This window comes from Entelurus aequoreus, linkage group LG01, assembly GCF_033978785.1.
Source record: "Entelurus aequoreus isolate RoL-2023_Sb linkage group LG01, RoL_Eaeq_v1.1, whole genome shotgun sequence".
Taxonomy (NCBI): Eukaryota; Metazoa; Chordata; class Actinopteri; order Syngnathiformes; family Syngnathidae; genus Entelurus; species Entelurus aequoreus.
The window spans coordinates 41,138,063-41,165,647 of NC_084731.1; the positions used below are offsets into that span (position 1 = coordinate 41,138,063).

The window sequence follows — 27,585 nt, forward strand, 5'->3', positions numbered from 1 at the left end:
AAAAGCGAGCAGCTGTTGCGTCCCTGACAATCTGCGCGCTGCAAAAGCGTTTGTCTCCTCAATGAATTCTGCCTGAATCGTGTGAAGTTTTCCTTTCAACACCTCCGCTATGCAAATGTACTCGTCGGCTTAAACTGTTAACTGTGCACGGGAGGCATTCCGCTGACTATCAACGCAGCGTGGTGAAATTGAGTTTCCAGGTTTTTGCGTGCTAATGGAAAGAGAATGAACAAAGATAATTATGTATTTATTTATACTGTAAATGTGGCGTTCACCAGCCGGCGAGTGAGATGGAAACATCAGGAATAAAAGAGCCATGGGCAAAATTAGTCATTTGGGGGCCCAAGACACAACTAGTAATTGAGGCCCTCTACATAACATAAACAACACGGTCATTTATCATGTTGGTAGAAACTACTATGCGAGATGCACATTAAAACTGTGCTTCGCAGATATTTTTTGTTATGACCCTCTAGGAAGAAGAAACTTCTCTCTGCCGCAACTATAAATAGTATCATTTGACTATAAAAGTGTTATAAGTACACCTCTGCATAACATTGTAGCCTTACTAACATTAAATACAACAAAAAATAAAAATAAAGAATTATAGATCAACCTACAACAAAGAATAACTTAATCAACATTGTTTATTAGTGTGTAACAGGAAATATTTAAAGGCCATCAATTTGCCTAAAATAGAAGAAAAATATATATATATATATATTTAAAGGGGTAATACTATGATTTTTTCTACATTTGAAACACCTCCTTGTGGTCTGCATAACATGTAATGGTGGTCCTTTGGTCCAAATACAGACCATCTTCAAGTTGCTTTCTGACCGTCTTTTCAGGATGCACCGTTTTGTGGTCGGCTTTATTTACGTGCCTCCACTTTGACAGCATCTTCTCCTCGTCATCCGTTTTGTATTTTTTTATCGCTCACACAGCGAGTCTACTGACAGATAAAAGTTAGGGACTATACGTTACTTTGTATTAGAAATGGCAACAGCGGAGCGTTCGTGTGCATGTACGAGCTAGTCTGCCCCACAAAAAGAGGATAGAAAAAAAGAAGGGGCTTATTGACTACAACGCGGACTTCAATGGTGGACTCGCGTAAAGCAGGTCGCAATTGGGAAAAACGTCACAAAATGGGCAAATTCTGAACGTATCGTTTGGAGGAAGTATGAAGGAAAGCAAAATGATTTAATAAATATCCGCACAATCGACGGACTTAGGCAGATCCCAAGTACACAAAAACAAAAGTTGGTTGATTTCCTTAAAAATATTAAAACAATTTGAGCGACTTGAACCATTTCATGCTGAAAAATGAAATTAAATAAACTCAATAAATAATAATAATAGTTAAAAAAATGTACCAGCAAATCAGGAGCAAAATAAATACATACTTTAATCTACAAAACAAAAATTAATAAAACAATTTGTTCTGATTTTTTTTTTTTTTTTTTTTTAAATGAGAATGTCAGGTTTAATGGCTACAATGAGCACGTTTTGTAGTGCAGCTTTTCGAAGGGTTTTAAGGATTATAGGATAGGATGAGATAGACTTTAATTCATCCCACAACAGGGAAATTACATTGTTGCAACACAGGTTTTTACATACCTGAAGTATAAAGTAAGTAAAGAAGTAAAGCACAATGAAAAACAAAAAAAAATAGTAATACATACTACATATTACTCACCAGTATGTATAGATAGAAGATAAAATACATAAAAAAAACCACTAACATCCATATTGCATACCACGAAAAATCATCACAGTAATCACACAAGTGCGTTGTCTACTTAGGGCCTCCACAGTGTCGTGTATGGGGTGAGATGGATTGGACATTATGGATGTCAACTTGGTCAGCATTCTTCTGTCAGCCACTTCCTCAATGCGGTCTAGTGGGCAGCCTACGACAGAGTCAGCTCTCTTAATTAGTTTATTAAGTCTATTTTTGTCTCTGACTGCGCTGCCCCCAACCATACTGCATGATCCTGATAAAGCATGTTCCCTGGGATGACATGCGCCTACCCTTATATCAAATTGTCGACAAAAACAAAAATCAAACAAGCATTAACTGATCCCAACTGATCACTGATCCCAACGGTTTTACTGCAAATGATAGGAACATGAATCCCCATTTAATAAAGTGCAAGACATTTTTCAGAGATCAATATTTAGTTAGTGCAGTCGGACCCGATGTGACGTTTATTGTGAAACCTGGAAGTGTGTGACCAATAGGAAAAAACGAGCTCTTGATTGTGTCCATGTTTGAATGAGAGAAGACTGTAGACTTTTAAAAAGCCCCTATTGAGTTTTTACCGGCCAAACTTGCACAACATCTTCCCAGACTCTTGGTTACAATAGTTTAACATTTAGAACACTGTATCCATCCATCTTCTTCTGCTTATCCGAGGTCGGGTGGTGGGGGCAGCAGCCTAAGCAGAGAAACCCAGACTTCCTTCTCGCCGGCTACTTCCACCAGCTCCTCCTGGGCGATCCCCAGGGCATTCCCAGGCCAGCTGGGAGACATATACTCTCCAAGGTGTCCTGGGCCTTCCCGTGGCCTCCTACGAGTCGGACGTGCCCTGAACACCTCCCCAGGGAGGCATCCTGGATGCCCGAGCATCCTCATCTGGCTCCTCTCGATTTGGAAGAGCAGCGACTTTACTTTGAGCTCCTTTAACCAGTCAAACGGCAGTTTAGCAAACTGGGTGTACTACAAATGGAACATGGAATGGCGAGAAAATTCTTCCAGACTCCATGATTACATCCCTGAGGCCAGTACATCACCACCGGGAATATGCTTTCCCAGGCCTGCTTGGGTCAGGCTTAATCGCCTTTGTACTGGTGTTGGCTTCTTCCGCTCAACTATGTTCAAATGGTGTATGGCGGCATGTGAGTGTGGTGCAGAGGAGAAGACTGCAGACCACATCATAACATCCTGTCCCATATATCGTCATCCTAACAGGATTTGTGTTCTGGCAGCTGTGGACGAGAGCTTGGTCAGTTGGCTGTTAAACACTTGCCTAGCTTTACAGTGGTTACACCTCTAATCAACATCAACATCTTCATCCAAACAAAGAAGAGGAAGCTCCTTCCGAATGACAGAGCTTCCCACCCTATCTCTAAGGGAGAACCCTGCCACCGTACAGAAGAAACTCATTTCAACGTACTTTATTTGTTGCCATGGAGGCCAGGATTAGTGATATAGAAGTAGCTAAAACACTGCCGACTGGGGTTGGACTTTAGCTGCTAGCTAGCTAGCCATGTCTTAAAGCACCTCTTCCGGTGGGCGTTTCAGTGTTATAACTTCAACTTTATTGTTAGTTTTTAAGCCAAAATGCGTTTATTCTCCCTTTTCTGTCTACACACTGTGTCTGTTTTTAAGTACTCCGTGATTGTGCGCTGCTGAACATGCTCGTCTGCTCACAAACCAGCAATGACGACGAGTAGTGCGTGGGGGGGGGGGTATAGTACCGAATATGATTCATTAGTATCGCGGTATACCCGTATACCGTACAACCCTATTTGGACATGAATGAACTCTTCTATTGGCGCTTAGATCCGCTCTGCAGTGGGATTGTTTGCATCAGTCAGTGGTCGCCTTCCCACCATGTGACCTAAATGCTCTCTCTTGTCTCTTTTCTTTGCAGGAAACCAAAATTAACTGCGTGCGTCTGGCTAACAAAGGTATGAGCAGCTCTCCACTCACACAACAACACAATGTAGTTGTTTATGTGGCGGTGTCAATTCTAATGCTAGTGAGGCTAAAGTGCTAAATCAAACGCACACACTCAACACACACCCATCCCAACCTCCCTTTCACGTTGTCCCGCATGATTTCACAACTCAGCATTGTTACGTCATCGCTGAACATCGTTAGCTCCCCTGAAGCATCTCATTGACGTTTTGAAACGTGCGTCGACATCCACCTTGCTCTTAACGCCTTCTTCATTCTTCACATCATTATTTTGTGTTTTTTCTAATGGAGATGTGCAGAGTGTCCATGCAGCATGCGCGTGCAGCACTTTTAACTTTGTGGCGCTCTTCAAGTATGCGAGGATGCTGAAGAGAGACTCACTGCTGCGACGCCAGCGGATGTTTGGACCATGGTCCGGCGCTACTTGTGCGGAACGATAACGTATTTAAAAGCCAGTCTGATTTAATACCTTAAACCAGGGGTCGGTAACCCAAAATGTTAAAAGAGCCATACTGGACCAAAAATTTAAAAAAAAGTAATCTGTCCGGAGCCGCAAAAAATTAAAAGACTTCTATAAGTGTTATAATGATGGCAACACATGATGTAAGTGGATAATTAGCTATATTAGCCTACTATCAAAATGACTATGTGTCGCAGGCTGACACAAATCTTCATTGACAGAAATGTTGAAATGTAATATTTATTCTACACATTTTTACAACATTGAAAAACATTAGTAAAACTTCTCAGAGGGTGAGATAACTCCTGGAAATTACCGTCTTAGAATGGCCAACGGTATAGATGTGTGTGTCCAAGTTAAATGAAACTGCAGTCTGCCTTCTTCTAATGGATTTATTACAATGTTTGCAAGCTGGCTAACGTTTGCTTTGGTCTGGAACAACATGTCACCCAAACAATCAGAAATGCAGCCAATATTACATACAAATAATGTGTCATGAAACATGGAAAAATAAAGTAATTACACAGAGGACATAAGTAAAGGATATTAAATGAGCTCAAATATACCTACAATCGAGGCACAATGATGCAATATGTACATACAGCTAGCCTAAATAGCATGTTAGCATCGATTAGCTTGCAGTCATTTAGTGACCAATTATGCCTGATTAGCAGTCCATAACAAGTCAATAACATCAACAAAGCACTTTACAGTATAAAACTTTGGTGGACAAAATGAGACAAAGAAGCTGTGGCATAAAACACGTCTTTCTGTGGCAGCGCCAGAGAAAGTTATACATGTAAACAAACTGTCGAGTCACAGTCCACATAACTGTGAGTTCAAGGGCCACTGAAATTAGTAGGACAAAATCGCGCTCGTCAAATACTCTCATCAGTGAAGCATACACACAAACATATGAAACAGTCGGCTTTCTAACAATTCGGAACGCTTGTGTCATGTTTGTCCTCCTACAGAAACCATTGTACAACAAAAAATATATTTTTCACCCCATTTTTTTCCCATTTCCATACATTTTTGAAAAAGCTCCATGGAGCCACCAGGGCGCCGCTCAAGAGCCGCATGTGGCTCTAGAGCCGCGGGTTGCAGTATCCCTCACTGGACGCAACTTTAGGTATGACTGAAAAATTTTAAACCTAAATTCATACACCTTTTCCCACGCACAATGAAAACTCCGTAAGAGCAGGGATGGGCATCGTTGAACGTAGGGTTCCCCAACCTTTTCCACCTGGGACCAGTTTAACGTATGCATCATTTTCACGGACCGGCTTCCCACGTCTGGAAGATAAAAACAGCCAAAAAAAATGAGCTAAAAAAATAAACTCACTATAACGCTGAAGTAGTGGGAGCCCTGGGCGTGTTTCTTTGCGAAGAGATGGCACGTTAATGGCATATACTATATACCAGTGTTTCTTAGCCATAGAGCCGGGGCCCAGTTTTGTAAAATGTAATATATGTGTTTTTCAGCTGTGGTCCGTATAGGCAGCAGCGGTACTCAGTTATAAACACTTTTCCACCAATTTTGGCAGTAATGACAGTATAAAACAAACAGAAGTCTGACACTAATGTCATAGAGACATATCTAAAGCGCCAGAATTATGACTAAAGTGGTGAAGCTGTATTTTTATTTGCACTTTAATTTTATTGGCGGTTTAGTTAAGAAACATATTTATTATTAATTTAGTTTATTTATTTTAGCACAGTATAGTACACATTTTTTTATTTGGTTAGTGCTTCTTTTTAAAATCAGTCTGATCTAAGCCTAAGGTTTATTTGTTAAATTAATAATATAATCATTTTGATTACCACATGCTTGTATATCATTTGACAAGGTAGTAAACTGTAAGTAGGTTAGATATAATTGTTGAATATGATCAAAATCAAGAGTAAGATTATTAATTCAGTGTTAACATCGGAGTGGGCCTCGTGCTCCTCTGTAGTGGAAAAGTTGGGTCCCCAGGTCAAAAAGGTTAAGAACCCCTGATATATACAATAACCCTGCAGGGCACTGCAGATGGAAATTAGCCTCTGGCTACAATCTGGCACATTAACATTTTATATGTCCATCAATGTGCATTGTCCCATGTACTATAACAAAGGAGTTGTTAAATACATATTTTAACAAGCTTATTGGTGAGTTTAATGGGACAGGCGAAAGTTAAGTCGTAGAAAATGCGGTAGTTTATCAATTAATTAATGTTTCTGTGCGGCCCGGTAGCAAATGTGTCACGGACCGGTAAGGGTCCCTAGACCGTTGGTTGGGGACAACTGGTTTAACTGATACCGTTGCCAAAACGGTGTTAGACGTCCCCGTTTAAAAACAATGCCTTTTTATCTTTACTGAATATTCTGACATGTAAGTTGAACAACATAGTCATTGAAATACTTCTACAATACAGTAGTACCTCAATTTACAAGTTTAATTGGTTCCATGACTTAGCTTATGACTCTAAATACTCCTATCTCAAATCAACGTTGCCCATTGAAATTTATATAAATCTATTTAATCCATGCTTGGCCTCCCAAAACAGCAACATTTTAAAATCTAGTATGCCTTTTAAAAAAAGAAACTATTTGTTTAGATAAAAAAACATGATGTTTACAAACAATACAACAGAATGGAACACAAAAAACAACAATAGTTGTATGCAGTAATGTACCAATAATGTACTGCTTTTACCTTAGAGAGTGGACTTCCACGGTATTGCCCTCGAGTTGTTTATCCGTCAAACACACCATCAGCAGCTTCTCCATATCTTCATGGATTAATGTCTGCCGTTTAGATAGTATTTACAGTATGGTGCCAACTAGCAGTGCTAAGCTCCAATTACTTCACTAAGTTACGTAGACAGCTACATGTTTTATTTGTATTTTTTTTATGAGTGATCATAAAACTGTAATTGTTAGATTTGGATAAACTCACAGACTGGTGATACTGTTTATGTCCTGGAAAAGCAAGATAGTGTGCTAATCGCTAATTGGCTTAAGTGCTAACATGAATGCAAGACACATTAATATCGTTCCCCATTCAAATGTATTATTAAATGGTAAAATAACAATTTATGGCTCTTAGGAAGCCAAACAATATAACATTTGTCTTCTGCCAAGGAAAATATAATGTTGTGGTGGATATACACACACAGGACACTTATTAATTATTACGGTTATAATTCACTGCGTTCTAGCCCATGTTTACTTGCATAGGTGCATAGGTGCTTTTACTTTGAAGTGTTGAGACACACCTCTGTGGTGCTGACGTAATTACCTGTGCGACAGTTTTGTTGTTGTGTTGTTCTCTCTGAAAATAAACGGAGTGTTACTTGGCTCTCCAAAGAGGAATAAATCTCCGTCGTTTCTCTGCCTACACTCCTACATTGGTGACCCCTTTTTACTCTTGGACGTTTCCAGAGTTTACTGAACATGTCTGCTACACTAAAGTTGCCCGACTTTTGGGAAGGGAACGCAATTGCGTGGTTCGCACAGGCGGAGGCTCAATTCGCCATCAAAGACATTACGGCGGACGAAACAAAGTTTTATCATGTGGTGGCGTCCCTTACAAGCTCGACTGCGGGGAGAGTGGTGAGTCTGCTAGAACGTCCTCCTGCACGCAACAAATACGCCGCTCTGAAGGCGCATCTACTGGAGACTTTTGGACTTTCTGAATCCGAACGTGCGCGCCAACTCCTCTCACTTCCCGGTCTCGGCGACAGTAAGCCTTCTGAGCTGATGGATCACATGCTGGCTCTGCTGGGAGACCATCAGCCGTGTTTTCTTTTCAAAGAACTATTCCTGCAGCAGCTTCCAGAACAGGTGCGTTTGGCACTTGCGAATTCATCTATTACGGATTTTCGCCAGTTGGCCAGGGAGGCGGACAAATTTTTCTCAGCTGGGAAGAAATGTTTTGCAGCCACGCCCCCTTCCACGTCTACTGCCACCAGTGATGACCATATGCACCAGCCATACTCCATCTCTGCCACCACTACTGTGCCCCGACGTGCAAAGCAGTCAGGAGGATTGTGTTTCTACCACGCCAAGTTTGGCAACAAAGCCAAGAAATGCCTTCCCCCCTGTACATTCAGTGCGTCGGGAAACGCACCGGCCGCCACCTATTAGCAGCCGTGGGTGACGGCCGTACCAGCGGCTTGCTGTTTATTACTGACTCCCTCTCCGGTCGTCGCTTTCTTTGTGACACAGGTGCCCATATGAGTGCGCTGCCAGCATCAGCCACAGACATTCGAGCAGGGCCGTGTGGCCCCCCCCTTCTGGCCGCAAATGGCAGCACAATCCACACCTTTGGCACACGCACTTTGACAGTGAGTTTTGCTGGTCAGCGTTTTACCTGGGATTTTGTGTCAGCAAAGGTGTCCACTCCCCTGTTGGGTGCTGATTTCTTGTTTGCCAACAAGCTTCTAGTGGATGTGAGGAACCGCCGCCTCGTCCACGCTGAAACATTCGGCTCATTTCCCTGTGAACACAGTGACACTGCCCCGACGAAGCTGTCCAGTGCCCTCTCGCCCGCTGATGACTTTTCTCACCTCCTCAAGGAGTTCTCAGACATCACCGCACCTACCTTCTCCTCCGCCTCCGCCAAACATGGTGTGTCGCACTACATCTCCACCAATGGCCCGCCTGTGCACGCCAAAGCCCGGCGCCTTGACCCACACAAGCTCAGTATCGCAAGAGCTGAGTTCGACGCCATGGAACGCCTTGGCATCGTCCGCCGGTCGAACAGTCCCTGGGCCTCCCCCCTTCACCTGGTGCCAAAGCCCAATGGTGGTTGGCGCCCGTGCGGCGACTACCGACGCCTTAATGCTGTCACTACGCCGGACCGGTACCCTATTCCACACATCCATGACTTTTCTGCCCACCTGGCGGGTGCGTCTATTTTTTCTAAAGTGGACCTCGTCCGGGGCTATCACCAGGTACCAGTTCAGCCTCAGGACATTCCCAAAACAGCGGTGATTACCCCATTCGGGCTTTTTGAGTTTCTACGGATGCCATTCGGACTAAAAAATGCTGCCCAGACCTTTCAGCGATTGATGGACACGGTGCTGCGTGACTTGTCATTCGTTTTTGTCTACCTGGACGATATCCTAGTGGCCAGCACGTCTGAGGCAGAGCACCTATCACACCTGCGTCTTCTCTTCAGTCGTCTCCAGCAGCACGGCTTGATCATCAACCCAGCGAAATGCCAGTTTGGACTGTCTTCCATGGATTTCCTGGGCCACCACATCACTACAGCAGGGGCGATTCCTCTGCCGTCAAAGGTGGAGGCAGTGTTGGGGCTTCCGCAGCCTCACACTGTCAAGGCTCTACAAGAGTTCTGCGGCATGGTCAATTTTTACCACCGTTTTGTGCCTCGGGCTGCCGACCTTATGCGCCCCCTATACAGCGCTCTCAAGGGTAAAAAAACTTCTAAGCATGCCCTTTCTTGGTCCACGGACATGTTGGCAGCTTTCTCTGCTACAAAGGATGCACTCGCGGACGCAACTATGCTGGCTCACCCGGTGCCTGACGCCCCTGTTGCTCTGACCACGGACGCCTCAGACTATGCTGTTGGTGCTGTTCTCCAGCAGTTGGTCAATAGTGTTTGGCAACCTCTCGCTTTTTTCAGCCGCCAACTTAGGTCCAGTGAGCAGAAATATAGCACTTTTGACCGTGAACTCCTCGCCCTGTATTTAGCCATCCGTCATTTCCGTTTCCTGCTGGAAGCCCGTCCGTTCACTGCCTTTGTGGATCACAAGCCTTTGACCTTCGCCATGGCCAAGGTGTCGGAACCATGGTCTGCCAGGCAACAGCGCCACCTAGCTTTTATTTCTGAATTTACCACGGACATTAAACATGTGTCAGGAAAAGACAATCCCGTGGCTGACTGCCTCTCCCGTGTGGTCATTGGTGCTGTCCACCTTGGAATAGACTATGCCCGAATGGCTGTGGACCAAGTTTCGGACCCCGACAGTCAGGCGTACAGAACAGCGGTCACTGGCCTCCAGTTGGCGGACGTCCCGTTCGGCGATGCCGGCACAACGCTGCTCTGCGACGTATCTCTGGACCTGCCCCGTCCTGTGGTGCCGCAGGTCTGGAGACGGCAAGTTTTCGACGCCATACATGGCCTCTCGCACCCAGGCAGCAAGCCGTCACAGCGTCTCGTGGCAGCAAAGTTTGTCTGGCATGGCCTCAAGAAGGACATTCGCGACTGGGTCAGGACCTGTGTGGCATGCCAACGCGCTAAGATCCATCGCCATGTTAAGGCCCCGTTGGAGCAGTTTGCAGTTCCCGAAAGACGTTTTGACCACGTCAACGTTGACCTGGTAGGACCCCTTCCTCCCTCCAGGGGATTTACTCACCTTCTGACTATGGTGGACCGGACCACCCGTTGGCCGGAGGTTGTCCCACTGTCGGCAACGACATCAGCTGATGTGGCCCGGGCCTTCATTGGTACCTGGGTCGCCCGGTATGGTGCCCCATCTGACCTTTCGTCTGATCGTGGCCCCCAGTTTACTTCCGAGCTCTGGAATACTGTTGCCTGTCAGTTGGGTGTCTCACTCCACCGCACTACAGCATACCACCCTCAAGCAAACGGCATGTGTGAACGTTTTCACAGGGACATGAAGGCCGCCCTTAAGGCTTCTCTCACAGACGACGGCTGGGTCGACAAGCTCCCGTGGGTGATGCTGGGGATTAGAACTGCGCCTAAAGAGGACCTCCTGTCTTCCTCAGCGGAGTTAGTTTATGGCCAGACCCTCAGAGTCCCAGGTGAATTTATACCCCGCACTACAGTCCCCTGGTCTGCTTCTGACCAGCGGCGTAGCCTCATGGACACTGCCCGTACCTTCCTACCAGTCCCGACCTCGCACCACTGCTTGCCCCAGGTGCACATTCCCCCTGACCTGCGAGCAGCGGGGTACGTGTTCATCCGCCACGATGCCCATAGGGGGCCCTTGCAACCACCATACGACGGTCCTTATCGGGTTGTGGAGGCTGGGGATAAGACATTTGTCATTGACATTGGGGGCAGACTGGATCGCGTCTCAGTGGACCGGCTGAAGCCAGCCCACCTGGATTTGGGCCGTTCAGTTGAGGTGGCTCAGGCACCACGTCGCGGTCGACCCCCACACTGCCAACCGACGTCTGCTCGCCGTCAGCAGCCGGCTGTCACCCTCCCGCTTCACCCCCCTCCACCTGCCCAGGAGCTTCGGAATCGCTTTGGGCGGGTCATTCGGGTCCCTGGTCGTTTCACTGGGCCAGTTCTTGTGAATTCTGGGGGGACGTGTGTGGTGGATATACACACACAGGACACTTATTAATTATTACGGTTATAATTCACTGCGTTCTAGCCCATGTTTACTTGCATAGGTGCATAGGTGCTTTTACTTTGAAGTGTTGAGACACACCTCTGTGGTGCTGACGTAATTACCTGTGCGACAGTTTTGTTGTTGTGTTGTTCTCTCTGAAAATAAACGGAGTGTTACTTGGCTCTCCAAAGAGGAATAAATCTCCGTCGTTTCTCTGCCTACACTCCTACAATGTGTGTCTTTTTATTGACTTATTGTAATCTTCCATCCATCCATTTTCTACCGCTTAAAAATAAAAGTTTCATTCCGTTTATTAGTACTTTTTGAGCACATTTAACAATATGGTGATAATGAGTACCGTGATGCATTTAGGTGACAATAATCGTGGTATACAATGTTCATTTTCTTATATCTTTACTCAAATGCATTGTGCCACCTTAGACCCATAGTGTGGTTCAATTGGCATACTTTTGTACTTACACTCGGTCTTTTGAGTGCATAAGTACGTTCTCTGATGGTCAAACTGGGCACTTACCATCCTCAATAGTCACCATCTTGGCAACATAGCTGAACGTTAGGACTACCAAACAAAAAGCTCATTTGAAGTAGGGAGCAGAAAAAAGTCATAACAAGTAGACTTTTGTTTGAGAAATGGGAAGGAAGTAATATTTTAATCTATGTGATGAACGATCAGCTGATACCTTCATCGACCCCCTGGGATTACCTGGCAGACCTTTCTACAGGTGTGACACTCACCCTCTCACCTGAAATATTAGTCATAATAACAAATATATTTCATGACAGGTGTGTCCAAGGTTTGGCACATAGCTCATTTAACACAATTGTTAGCATTCTAATATTAGCATGTGAGCTTCAATGCTAATTTTAGCAAGTTAGCATGCTAATGTTAGCATGCTAACTTTATTTTAGCTAATTTTGTAGGTAAACACCTCAGCATCAAATATTGTTACTTGACCAAGGATATCTGTTAGCATGCTAATGTTAGTATGCCCCTGTGGTAAATTTTAAATGTGCTTTATAAATAAAGTTGATTTGATTTGATTTGATTTGCTATCTTTTAAAAAAGAGCCAAAAAGGAGAAGAAGGGGAATATAACAATTGTAATTTCCGTGAAGTGCCAATAACTAGACTAGAAAAAATGGCACACTCGGTATACTTATTGAAGTGTACCGAAGTATTCCATTCGAGAAGGCACAGTGCGTTTAATAGCTTCAATGATCCGTAAACAAGTGTTGGGCAACAAGCCACAAAGTTATTAGTTCCTTGACCATCATCTTTGTCCATGCTTTATGTCTTCTTTTATTTTGCCTTATTCCGTCTTTTATTCTTCTTTTTTGCTTTATTTCTTCTTTTATTTTGCATTATCCCTTGTTTTATTCCTGTGAAAATGTTGTTTTCCAAGCCTCCAGCCTAGGCTGACATGGATCAGACCCCAGTCTTCACCACATTTGCATCACCCCCCAGAACTTAACATGCTGACCTCAAACGCACCTTTCTGGGGCTTTATTTCCTGGTAGCTCTTTTTGGCCATGTTTGTTGATCTCAATGTCCTAGAATGATCTGTAAGCGCTTCTCTCCTCCAGAACACACAATGAAGCTTGATGCAACCCTTTTTGCTTAGACTATTCTTTCTTCTGTCCTTTTTTTTTGTTGTTGTCGTTTTTTCTCTCTCCTGCCTGTCCATCTCATGCTGGCCGGCGGGGACGTGTGGTGCTGGGCCTTAGTGGTGATAGGTAGGGGACAAATAACCACGCCGTACATTCTAGTCATCCCAAGCGAAGGTGATTATTGCTTTACAGGCAGAATATTTGCTTCCCCCCGTGTCATCACAGTGAACATGACACAAACCCTCACTCATTTTTGGTGCTCACGAACGTAATACCCTACCCTCCGACCCCCACTCAACCAACCTGTCCCCTCCCACATCTTTGTGTTGATGGACTTTTTTTGTGTAATGGATGTTTTTGTTGTTGTCCTTCCTTCTCATCGTCAGTTAGCCGCATTTGTTTGCTTGTCTGCTTTCACTGTGGCTGACTGTGTTTGGGCATGCACACACACACACGCACACGCACACACACACACGCAAACACACACACACACTAGGAAGTTTGGTACAATGCAGTAGGTCTGCAGTTCTTTATTGTACAAACCCCAAAACCAGTGAAGTTGGCACGTTGTGTAAATCGTAAATAAAAACAGAATACAATGATTTGCAAATCCTTTTCAACCTATATTCAATTGAATAAACTGCAAGGACAATATATTTAACGTTCGAACTGGAAAACGTTGTTACTTTTTGCAAATATTAGCTCATTTGGAATTGGATACCTGCAACATGTTTCAAAAAAGCTGGCACAGGTGGCAAAAAAGACTGAAAAAGTTGAGGAACGCTCATCAAACACTTATTTGAAACATCCCACAGGTGAACAGGCTAATTGGGAACAGGCGGGTGCCATGATTGGGTATAAAAGCAGCTTCCATGAAATGCTCAGTCATTCACAAACAAGGATGGGGCGAGGGTCAACACTTTGTGAACAAATGCGTGAGCAAATTGTCAAACAGTTTAAGAACAACATTTCTTAACGAGCTATTGCAAGGAATTTAGGGATTTCACCATCCACGGTCCGTAATATCATCAAAAGGTTTAGAGAACCTGGAGAAATCACTGCACGTAAGCGGTACTGCATCAAAAACCAACATCAGTGTGTAAAGGATATCACCACATGGGCTCAGGAACACTTCAGAAAACCACTGTCAGTAAGTACAGTTTGTCCCTACATCTCTAAGTGCAAGTTAAAACTTTACTATGCAAAGCCAAAGCCATTTATCAACAACACCCAGAAACACTGCCGGCTTCACTGGGCCTGAGCTCATCTAAGATGGACAGATGCAAAATGGAAAAGTGTTCTGTGGTCTGACGAGTCCACATTTCAAATGGTTTTTGGAAACTGTGTATGTTGTGTCCTCCAAAACAAAGAGGAAAAAAAACATCCGGATTGTTATAGGCGCACAGTTCAAAATACAGCATCTGTGATGGTATGGGGGTGTATTAGTGCCCAAGGCATGGGCAACTTACACATCTGTGAAGGCACCATTAATGCTGAAAGGTACATACAGGTTTTGGAGCAACATATGTTGCCATCCAAGCAATGTTATCATGGACGCCCCTGCTTATATCAGCAAGACAATACCAAGCCACATGTTACAACAGTGTAGCTTTATAGTAAAAGAGTGCGGGTACTAGACTGGCCTGCCTGTAGTCCAGACTTGTCTCCCATTGAAAATGTGTGGCGCATTATGAAGCCTAAAATACCACCCGGACTGTTGAATAACTTAAGCTGTACATCAAGCAAGAATGATAAATAATTCCACCTGAAAAGCTTCAATAATTGGTCTCCTCAGCTCCCAAACGTTTACTGAGTGTTTTTACCATGTAACACAGTGGTAAAAATTCCCCTGTGCCAACTTTTTTGCTGCCATTAAATTCTAAGTTAATGATTACTTGCAAAAAAAAAAAAAAGTTTCTCAGTTCGAACATTAAATATCTTGTCTTTGCAGTCTATTCAATTGAATATAAGTTGAAAAGGATTTGCAAATCATTGTATTCTGTTTTTAATTACAAATTACATAACGTGCCAACTTCACTGGTTTTGGGTTTTGTATCAGTAATCGAGTAATCCATCGATTACCGTAATTTCCGGACTATAAGCCGCACCTGACTATAAGCCGCACCAGCTAAATTTAGGGGAAAATACAGATTGCTCCGTATATAAGCCGCACCCGACTATAAGCCGCAGGGTTTTGATGTGTAATTACCGTAGTATATAGGGGTTCCTGCTACCACGGAGGGGATTGTCGGGACAGAGATGACTGTTTGGGAACGCAAAGCGTCCCATTTATTAACTATAAATCTTTCAATCATTCAATCAAACTTTCACATCTTTGACATGGCGAACAGCATTCGTGCAGAGTACAAATAATACAACGGTGCAAAGTAATACAAAGTGCTCGCCTGTACGTTATCAAAATAACCAGCCTACCGGTATTTGAAAAGTCAGTCTTTAATCATTGTGTCATCGTCTTCCTCCTGCGTACTAAAACCACCGAAATCCTCTTCGTCGGTGTCGGAGAAGAACAGGCCGTAAATAAGCCGCACCCTTGTATAAGCCGCAGGGACCAGAACGAGGGGAAAAAGTAGCGGCTTATAGTCCGGAAATTACGGTAGTTGTTTTTTTATTTTCCCACTCAATGAACGAATAATGGAAGCAACACAATATAAATCAAACTTTTTATTTCTAATAATCAATTTAATCGATTGATTGTTGCAGCCCTACAATGCAGTGTGACACTTACCACCCTCGGGGGGTGCATCATGGCTACGGAGTGAAAGAGGAAGAAGTCAGTCATGTGGTTTGAATTCACAAATTATAAAGAGGAGAAGAAGAGGAAGCTGATAAATATTGCTACCATTTTGTCCAGTGAGTGCGTAACGTTTATTGCAATATTCCCTTCTCTACCTTCGTTAGGTAGTTATGTATATTTTGGCAGTCAGTTGGCTAATTAGTTAGTTAGTTACTTACTTACTTAGGCCCCGTTTACACTAAGCCAGATAAGGTTATTCAGGGTAAATCACACCTAACCTTATCCGTGTCCACACACAACAATGACACCGTTTAAGACCCCATCTACTGTATATATATCTCTATCTATCTATATATATATATATATATATATATATATATATATATATATATATATATATATATATATATATATATATATATATATATATATATTTATATATATATATATATATATATATATATATATATATATATATATATATATATATACATACATACATACATACATATATATATATATATATATATATATATATATATATATATATATATATATATATATAAATATCTTTATCTATCTATCTATGCATCTTTCTCTCTCTCTCTCTCTCTCTCTCTCTCTCTCTCTATATATATATATATATATGTATCTATATATACTGTGTATATATATATATATATATATATATATATATATATATATATAATCTATAAATCTCTCTCTCTCTCTCTCTCTCTCTCTCTCTCTATATATCTATCTATCTATCCATCTATCCATCCATCTATCTATCTATCTATCTATCTATCTATCTATCTATCTATCTATCTATCTATCTATCTATCTATCTATCTATCTATCTATACATCTATCTATCTATCTATCTATCTATCTATCTATCTATCTATCTATCTATCTATGATATTATTGTAACATTAGACAATAGAAGTAAGGGAACTTGTCCCACTTAAGAACCAATAGGCCACCCTAAGAGTGCTCTGGAGCCCTCGTAGATATTGTTCTTACCTACAAACAAATCCCAGCTAAGAGCTAAGAAAACATTGGTGAATACAAAAATCTCCTTAAAAACTTTGTAAGTGGGCCTAAGAACAAAATTTGTTCTTAGGAACGGTTGCTGAATGGGGCCCAATGTTCTTTTAGTTGCAACAACAAGCAATACAACTTTCCCATTTATAAATATTCACTTGCAATGTGACAAGTGAGGATATAAATGCAATTATTATAACTACCATTATTATTAATAGAGTCTTATCTTATTGCTATGAAGATGATTAGCAGTAATAGTAGTAGAAGACAAATATGTCAATAGTTGAAGAGAGGAGTGGTTAAAAGTGCGAAGAAACTCATCTTATCATTTTGACAAGTAAAGAGGTGACCAATTACATTCCAATTAGACCTTTGACCTCGGATACCTTCTCCAGTGTGTTGTTATTGAGTAAATCATTAGCACGCTCGCTGCAGTTAATGAAGCTAGTCGCGCAGACTTGTACATGGAAATGGCCAATGCTTGGCGTCCTTGTCCCCAGTCAGAGAGGCTGTGACTTGAATGCAGACGGCTCATTATGGTGAAGACGTGTGACGCGCGCGAGGTGTCACTTTTAATCGCCGTTACCATTAGCGAGCTGCGCTGCGGTTGTTGATGCCGCTGATGCAACAAGGTGCTCGTGGTTAGCCGAGCACCAACGTGGGTGTCAGCGAGCGTGACTGAAATACAAGAGTCAAAGACAGAATCGGCGCCGTCCAAGTGATCTCTGACCCACACTGGTTTACGCGCACGCACTTGCCCACACACACTCACAAAGCAACCCAAAAGGTGTTTGTTTTTTATCTCACTCAGCATAAAAATGTCACCTTACTTTCGGGTTAAAGCATACTTGCCAACCTTGTGACCTCCGAATTCGGTAGATTGGGGGGTGTGGGGTTGATGTGGGCGGAGTTAAGGGGGGAGGAGTATATTTATAGCTAGAATTAACTGAAATTCAAGTATTTCTTATATATATATATATATATATATATATATATATATATATATATATATATATATATATATATATATATATATATATATATATATATATATATATATATATATATATATAAATAAAATAAATACTTGACTTTCAGTGAATTCTAGCTATATATATATATATATATATATTTATTTTATATATATATATATATATATATATATATATATATATATATATATATATATATATATATATATATATATATATATATATATAAATAAATACTTGAATTTCAGTGTTCATTTATTTACACATATACACTCACATAACACTCCTCTACCCATTGTAGTATTTGAAAGTGCAATGCTTTGCAGCCAGTAGCACAGCCTTTGAAGGAGCATAGGTATGGGCAGCATCTGTGAAATTTAATTTGCCGGAGAGGAGTGAGTTTAGGGTTGAATTGTCCATCCTCGTTCTATTCTCTGTCACTCGCCGTCGCCATGACTGTCTCTTCTTCGTTCTTCTGCTTCGTCTCCTTCTTGTTGTGTGTGCAGTTGTGCACTCTCCAAAAGCCGTAGACGTTATGACGTGACTGGGCCGGCACGCTGTTTATATGGAGAAAAAGTGGACGTGACGAAAGGCTGTCCTCACTAAGGTCCGCATGGACTTGGAGGAGGCGTGCCTGTTGTCCGGCTGGAAATCGGGAGAATGGTTGTCCCGGGAGATTTTCGGGAGAGGCACTAATATTCGGGAGTCTCTCGGAAAATTCGTGAGGGTTGGCAATTATAAAAAAATTTAACGCTATCATTTATTTTACTCATAACGACAAAGCTTTCTGAAAAAAAAATGACAACAAATACTCATTGTAATGCTGATTAATCATTTGTCTGTACTCGGTCGATTAATCACGTTTGATCACGTTTGCACTGTTAATCCCCTTTAAAAACAAGCAGTCTGTGACAACCCAGATTAGTTACTACAAAAAATCTCAGCATGAGATTAATCGCAGTAGCTCTGTGGTAGTGTTGTCCTGATACCAATTGCAATAAGAAACATTTGTTTAATGTACCATAAGATTCTTTGTTAAAATACAGACAATAATGCCATTTTTTGTGGTTCTCTTTATTTAGAAAAGTATCAAAATAATTTTGGTATCGGGACAACACTAGCGCAAACACAATAATAACTTGTTGACTCTGAGAAGTTGCAGACTTTTAATGCGATGGTGTGATTTATATGTACAGTTTATAGCTCACGCACAGCCACACACGTTCATACTGGCTCTTAAAGAGGGATACGATGATAAACAACAACAAAAAACACTGTGCAAACATTCACATTCAGTCCGTGGAAATGTACACACAAATAATACATCTTGCAATCTATAAAGTACACACACACACACACACACACACACACACACACACACATACACACTTACACACACGCACACACAGAGCGTAGTTCAGATCGGTAATCCTGTTAAACATACTCAGTCATGCTAACTCTAATCCGCAGTAGATGCAGCCAGCAAACACCCCCCACCCACCCCAGCCTCCCGGCCTGCCGCACATAAATTAAACATTAAACTTGCATAAGGTGCGCAGTGCGCATGCAGACAGGCTTGCAGACAGGAGTTGCATTAATTTGACATACATTATGCATACATGCATGCATCTAATGTATAAGTGCTAACGCTAACGGTCAACATATGTGTGAATAAATATGTAATCATATAGGACACATTAGATTTACATGCATTTCTCTGCTGAATAGGAACGCATACAGCATAAACAAGAATACACACACATACACACACACACACACACACACACACAACACACACACACACACACACACACAAACACACACACACGTAAAATAAAGATGCACCTAATATCTCATTCGGGGCCACTGTGAGAATCAATCTTCTCTATTTGGATGAGATTAACTTTTTAATATCTGCGGTCTTACCCATAATTCCCCTGTGATTATTTCATTGTGCAATTTCAGCAGAATAAACAACAAGAACAAATAAAAATGTGGAGAAACGCAGCATTATACAACATGTACATATAAATACTGTTTTCATGGTTACCTTTATAAACACATCTTCAACGCTATTTTTGGTTGAGCAAATCATCTTATTTTCCGTTATTTCTTAACTCACCCAACTAGCTTTTTAAACGACATGTTTACAGTGTCGTACTGTTTCAAATCTATCAGTGTCTTTGCACACGTACCGGAAATTACTATTTTTTTTTAGCCGCCGCTTCTTATTCTGTCCTTTGTTGTGGTAAATTGCACAAATGGCGGCCACTGAGGGCGGGTGACAAGTGTTCAAGCACTGTGCACTCATTATTTTGACCATTTTGAGTGCAACATCTGTGTACTGATAGTGCTCTCCATTTTGCTATTTCTCAGTATTAACACTTATGCACTCATAAGACTAAGAATTGTAGGTATGGAAGTGAGCCAGTTGAGACCGGGCAAAAATAAGAATCATCTTTATTGGCGAAGTATGTTTAAAACAGCGTTTTTCAACCACTTGTGTGCTGTGAGACACAGTCTGGTGTGCCGTGGGAGATTATGTAATTTCACCTAATTGAGTTAAAAATATATTTTGCAAACCCGTAATTAAAATCCGCAAATAATGCACCATTGTTGAGTGTCTGTGCTGTCTAGAACTCAGCACAGTAACCATGTTATACTCTTCCATATCAGTAGGTGGCAGTAGGTAGCTAAATGCTTTGTAGAAGTTGGGAACATGGTTTCTCGTGATCACAATATCCAGACGACAGCGGGAGGCAACGTGCAGGTAAAAAGGTATCTAATGCTTAAACCAAAAGTAAACAAAAGGCGGGTGCCGCTAAGAAAAGGCATTGAAGCTTAGGCATGGCTGTGCAAAACGAAACAAACTGAACTGGCTGCAAAGTAAACAAAACGCAAAATGCTGGACGACAGCAAAGACTTACAGCGTGTGGAGCAGCAGACGGCGTCCACAAAGTACATCCATACATAACATGACAATCAACAATGTCCCCACAAAGAAGGATAGCGTCCGCACAACTTAGATAGTCTCGATTGCGAAAATAAAGGAGGTGTGGAGAATAGCGCTCAAAGAAGACATGAAACTGCAACAGGAAAATACCAACAGAACAGAAAAAAAACACCAAAATAGGAGCACAAGACAAGAACTAAAACACTACACACAGGAAAACAACAACATAAGTCATGGCGTGATGTGACAGGTCGTGACAGTACACCTACTTTGAGACAAGAGCTATAGTGAGGTTAAATCCATATCCAACAATTGCGAGAACGACCTTTTATTGTCAACATCGGCTATTGAGTTTCGTTTTTTTAATGATTTATGCTTGTGGTGTGCCTTTCAATGAAAAAATATGTGCCTTGGCTCATAAAAGGTTGACAAACACTGGTTTAAACCACAAGGATATTGACTTGGTAGACTGCGCTCAATAATAAATATTAGCTAAACATATAAATATTAAGTACTTAAATAACTAATATGTTATGAAATGCAGTGGTGAATAGAGCAAAAAGATGATGAAGTGAACATAAGTTAGTGCATTCACAGTGACAGATTAGTTACAGGCTTATTTCACAGCAAAACAGGTGTGACACTCTGTGACTGTTTAGCGTTCATCAGAGTGATAGCCAGGGGGAATAAATTGTTTTTATGACAGGTTGTTTTGGCATTCAGTGATTTGTAGCGCCTGTCGGAGGGGAGGAGATTGAACACCTCACACCAGGGTGTGGGGGGTCTGCAGTGATGCTGCTTGCCAGTTGCCTGACAAAAATGAAAGCCTTTGCAGCACCTGGCAGACCTGAGGGTGGATCCACCGCACAATGGCCTCCTCAACTCTTCTCTGATGAGCCGCCATCCATGATCAATCTTCCTGAGCGTGGCTGGATTAGCTCTAGCTCAGTCAAACCGGGACTGGGGTGGGGGTTGCTAAACGGAGCTGATCCCATCAACAGATGGCCTCCTCTATTGGGACATGTCAAACTGGTCGACCCGGGCACCCACGCGCTGGTCAAGTGTGGACAAATGGGGGTCGCGCGCTAATGTGTCAGGTGAAGCTTAGCGAGGATCGCAGCGAGGAATGATGAAGCCTTGATGAACCTCTGGGGCTAATTGGGAGGGCAGGAGCATGGATTCACCCCGGGCTGCCATTGGAATAACAACACTACAAAATAACGACGTCACTAAGAAACTAGATGTCACCTTCTGGTGCTGGGTGTACATCGCATTCACCTATTGAGAGTAGGGTTGTACGGTATACTCGTATTAGTATAGTACCGCGATACTAATGAATCATATTCGGTACTATACTGCCTCTGAAAAGTACCGGTCCACCGCCCCCCCCGTCGTCGTCACGTCGTGTCATTGATGGTTTACGAGCAGACGAGCATGTTCGGCAGTGCACAATCACAGAGTACTTACAAGCAGACACAGTGTGTAGACAAAAAAGGGAGAACGGACGCATTTTGGCTTAAAAACTAAAGATAAAGGTGAAGTTATAACACTGAAACGCCCTCAGGAAGAGATGCTTTAAGACATGGCTAACTAGCCAGCGGCTAAAGTCCAGCCACAGTCAGCAGTGTTTTAGCTACTTCTAAATCACTAATCCTCGCCTCCATGGCGACAAATAAAGTAAGTTTCTTACAAGTATCATCCCTGCAGGACGAGGAATAGCTAAACATGCTTCACTACACACCGTAGCTCACCGACGTCAAAATGTAATCAAACGCCGTTGGTGGATCTACACCTAACGTTCACTGTAATGATACCAAGTACAGGAGCGTATCTAGTGGATACTGCTATGATTACGTCGATATTTTTTGGCATCATAACATCTTCTTTCGTTTTTTTTTAATTCATATTATGTTTAGGAAATATGTCCTGGACACATGAGGACTTTGAATATGACCAATGTATGATCCTCTAACTACTTGGTATCGGACTGATACCCAAATGTGTGGTATCATCCAAAACGAATCCAAAAAACAGAAGAATAAGTGATTATTACATTTTAACAGAAGTGTAGAGAGAACATGTTAAAAGAGAAAGCAAGCAGATATAAACAGTAAATGAACAAGTAGATTAATAATTCATTTTCTACCACTTGCCCTTGATAATGTTGACAAACATAATAGAATGGAAAATAACACAATATGTTACTGCATACGTCAGCAGACTAAATTAGGAGCCTTTGTTTGTTTACTTACTAAAAGACAAGTTGTCTTGTATGTTCACTATTTTATTTAAGGACAAACTTGCAAGAAGAAACATATGTTTATTGTACCCTAAGATTTATTGTTAAAATAAAGCCAACAATGCAATTTTTTGTGGTCCCCTTTATTTAGAAAAGTATCGAAAAGTACCAAAATTAATTTTGGTACCGGTACCAAAATATTGCTATCGGGACAACACTAATTGAGAGTGAAGGCTACCATGCAAGGCGCTAACCACAGTGGGTTAACAACAGCAACGTGGGTGAAGTGGACACAATAGCCATGCCTCGAATGGCAGAAGCTGGATTTGAACCAGGAACCTTCAAGTTGCTGGCACGGCCACTCTGCCATCTGAGCCACACCGACCCAAGATAGCATCGGGGAAAACTATGCATATTAAAGTACATAGCAAAAAGCACAAAAGTCATGCAATGATCCAGCCCAGAGGACAGGGCTGGCATATAAAACATCCTGATTGGCAACCAGGAACAGGTGTGTCTTGAATGCAAATCAGGGACAGATGAGGAAACCATTGCCCAGACAGGAGAATTAGTGGCAAAAGGAGGCAAATAGGAAATGGTAACCAAAATAAGACCGCTGGACAGAAAAAAAAAAAAAAAGTAAGTACCAGAAACAAATAATATTTGTCATTAAAAGGTCATTTCATACCTGAAACGAATGTGTATCTAAAATCTCTGATGCAAGCAGTCTTACAGTGCGTTTACTTGTGTAAAGCTAGACAGACAGTTAACGTAATAAAGTCTTTAAATGTCCTCCAATAAGCACAGAAGTTTGATCTTTTTCTGTATTGTAGTGGTCATTTACAAAAAGTAAACATGGTAGGCTATAGGCTACCAAGCACTAGACCAGAGCTAAGCATACAAGCTCAAATAAATAAGTATCCTTCATTATATAATAGTGCAGTCTAAAACAGCACATTTGTCAATATAAAGTGTTAAGTGTTAAGTGTAGTTGCATATTAGTTACACCTACCAAGTCTCCAAGGCAGCAGCATATTAGAAAGTATCCAGTTACAAACTTGTCCACATCATTACACTTTCTGCATCATGATCTTAACTTCATCAGTTATTTATGGTCACTCTGTGCCACAATAAAACACATTACCACACTACTTCAAAAACATAAAAATGTCATAAGGTTGGTGTTTTTCATATCTTTTTCTGAATAATTTCAGTTGATCAAACATTGTGTAACATTCCACACTGCACAACAATATAAGTATGAATGACTTACGCTGATATCGTATCAGATTAATATTGGTATCGGCCATTACTCAAGGCTCCAATACCTGGATCGTATTGGAAGTGAATAAGTTGTATAGGGCACTCCAAAAAATTACTTTGCTTGGTAACTAGTGTTGTCCCGATACCAATATTTCAGTACCGGTACCAGTGCCAAAATGTGTTTCGATACTTTTCGGTACTTTACTAAATAAGGGGGACCACAAATGGCATTATTGGCTTTATTTTAACAAAAAATCTTCCGGTACACTAAACATATGTTTCTTATTGCAATTGAAGAACAATTTTGTCCTTAAATAAAATAGTGAAAATACTTGACAACTTGTCTTTTAGTAGTGAGTAAGCAAACAAAGGCTCCTAATTTGTCTACTGACATATGCAGTAACATATTGTGTCATTCATATCCTATTTTGTCAACATTATGAGGGACAAACTGTAAAAATGTATTATTAATCCACTTGTTTATTTACTGTTAATTGCTGGGTACTTGCTCTTTTAACATGTTCTAGCTACACTTCTGGTAAAATGTAATAATCACTTATTCTTCTGTTGTTTGATACTTTACGTTAGTTTTGGATGATACCACACATTTAGGTATCGATCCGATACCAAGTCGTTACAGGATCATACATTGGTCATATTCAAAGTCCTCATGTGTCCAGGGACATATTTCCTGAGTTTATATACATACCGTATTTTTCGGACTATAAGTCACAGTTTTTTTCATAATTTGGCCGGGCGTGCGATTTATACTCAGGAGCGACTTATGTGTGAAATTATTAACACATTACCGTAAAATATCAAATAGTATTATTTAGCTCATTCACATAAGAGACTAGACGTATAAGATTTCATGGGATTTAGCGATTAGGAGTGACAGATTGTTTGGTAAACGTATAGCATGTTCTATATGTTATAGTTATTTGAATGACTCTTACCATAATATGTTACGTTAACATACCAGGCACGTTCTCAGTTGGTTATTTATGCGTCAAATAACGTTCAGTTATTCAACCTGTTGTTCACTATTTTTTATTTATTTTAAATTGCCTTTCAAATGTCTATTCTTGGTGTTGGGTTTTATCCAATAAATTTCCCCAAAAAATGTGACTTATACTCCAGTGCGACTTACAGTATATATGTTTTTTTCCTTCTTTATTATGCCTTTTCGGACGGTGCGACTTATACTCCGGACCGACTTATCCTCCGAAAAATACGGTAATATGAATTTTAAAAAAAGAAAAAAGATTTAATCATAGTAGTATCGACTAGATACGCTTTTGTACTTGGTATCATTACAGTGAATGTCAGGTGTAGATCCACCCATGGCATTTGTTTACATTCAGGGTGCTAGCTTGCTGTTAGCAGTTAGCTATCGTATCCTCCTACGGTGTGTGGTGAAGCATGTTTAGCTATTCCTCGTCCTGCAGGGATGATACTTGTAAGAAACTTACTTTATTTGTCGCCATGGAGGCGAGGATTAGTGATTTAGAAGTAGCTAAAACACTGCCAACTGCGAACGGACTAGCTAGCCATGTCTTAAAGCACCTCTTTCTGAGGTGCTTTTCTTTATTGTTAGTTTTTAAGCCAAAATGTGTCCGTTCTCCCTTTTTTGTCTACAAAATGTGTCTGTATGTAAGTACTCCGTGATTGTGCTCTGCCGAACATGCTCCTCTGCTCGTAAAACCAGCAATGTCACGACATGACGACGTGACGACGCGCCGTCATACCCGAGGACCGGTACTTTTCAAACAGAGTATAGTACCGTTTTTGATTCATTAGTACCGCGATACTATCCCAGTACCGGTATACCGTACAACCCTACTGGTAACTAATTATATTTATAAATGAATAATACCGTTATGGATTTAAACGTTAGAATTATACACATTTCTTTGTTTATTCTTCACTTATCTGACCTCTGACCTTTCCCTGAAAACATTTTCCCCTTTCTCACACTTCACTTGCCGTGACCTTCTGATCTTTTCAGATTGGATAAACACAGCTCATGTTTGACCCCTCCTGCACCTCCCACTTTTGCTTACGCTTCTCTGCGTGCAGCACATGACCTTGAACGCACCGTGACCTTGACCGAGTAGGTCGGCCAGCCTGACAAACATGTTTGCGTTTGCCCGCGGGAACATTGGCGGGTGGTCTTTGAGTGAAGGTGTTTTTGAGCACTTGACATTTTGAAAGAATCTTCTGCCGCTTTGACAAGAATCCTCTTAAAGCAAGGACATGTTCTCTTTAGAACTGCTTAAATGTCAAATAGAACTTCAACCGCACCACGCAGACCTTTAATCATCTTCCGAATACGGTTGGGATTATCGATATTTGGTTCTCCGTTGGTGTTGTTTGTTTATCCTTACAAAGATAAAGATAAAAAGCATTAAATAATGCTTGTAAAGGAATGTTTGTTGGAATGAGGGAAATAAGTATTTGATCCTCTACCAAGCAGCAAACATTCTGACACACACACGCATTGGTTATGTCCCATGAAGCACATAATTGAGTCCTGTCCCTTTAAGAAAATAGTCCCAATAAAAGACACCTGTCACAGAAAGGCTAGCTTCCATTCAAACCTCTCCACCACCAAGGCCAAATAACTGTCAAAGGACCATTATAGACCAGCACAAGACTGAAATGGAATACAAGACCATCATTAGGGATGTATCGATAAGGACATTTTATATTACTTTGATTATTACCAAAATTATATTGGTTATTATTATTATCACGGTATTATTACATTTGCTCAAAAAGTACTTAGAATAGAACATAATGCCTTTTATTGTCACTATACACAGGTAGAATGAGATTAAAAGCAACTCCAGTAACAGTGCGACACTCTACAAATATGCAAAACATAGGAAGGAAAGAAAAGAAAAATAGTGCAAAAGGAGGAAAGGTGCACAGTCCAATCCTGAGACTGAATGTTCTGAATGTGTTGTTTAAATATTATACTATATACATATATACAGAAGCATTCAGACTGTGGGTGCAAAGTAAAAATTGCACACAAAAGAGGTGCTAAACTATAACATCAGTGCCTATGAGAGTTTATTGTGGTTATGGCTTTAGGGAAAAAAAACTGTTCTTGAGTCTGTTTGTCTAAGCCCTGATGACCCTGTAGCGCCTTCCTGAGGGCAGCAGGTCAAACAGGTCAAAGCCAGGGTGAGAGCTGTCCTTGATAATGTTGGTAGCTCTGCTG

The 27,585-nt window shown here is 41.4% G+C and overlaps 1 protein-coding gene across 11 annotated transcripts in view; it reads left to right on the plus strand.

The window, feature by feature from the left end:
* The window catches only part of ptprt (protein tyrosine phosphatase receptor type T), a 541,100-nt gene that overhangs the window by 329,132 nt on the left and 184,383 nt on the right, over positions 1-27,585 (plus strand). For 6 of the 11 annotated variants that reach the window (XM_062050776.1, XM_062050836.1, XM_062050792.1 and 3 more), the window contains exons 15-16: positions 3,660-3,696; positions 13,225-13,281. In XM_062050776.1, the coding sequence (XP_061906760.1) occupies positions 3,660-3,696; positions 13,225-13,281 (94 nt within the window). The remainder of the gene's footprint in view (positions 1-3,659; positions 3,697-13,224; positions 13,282-27,585) is intronic. The other 5 variants (XM_062050820.1, XM_062050844.1, XM_062050853.1 and 2 more) reach the window with 2 other exon arrangements.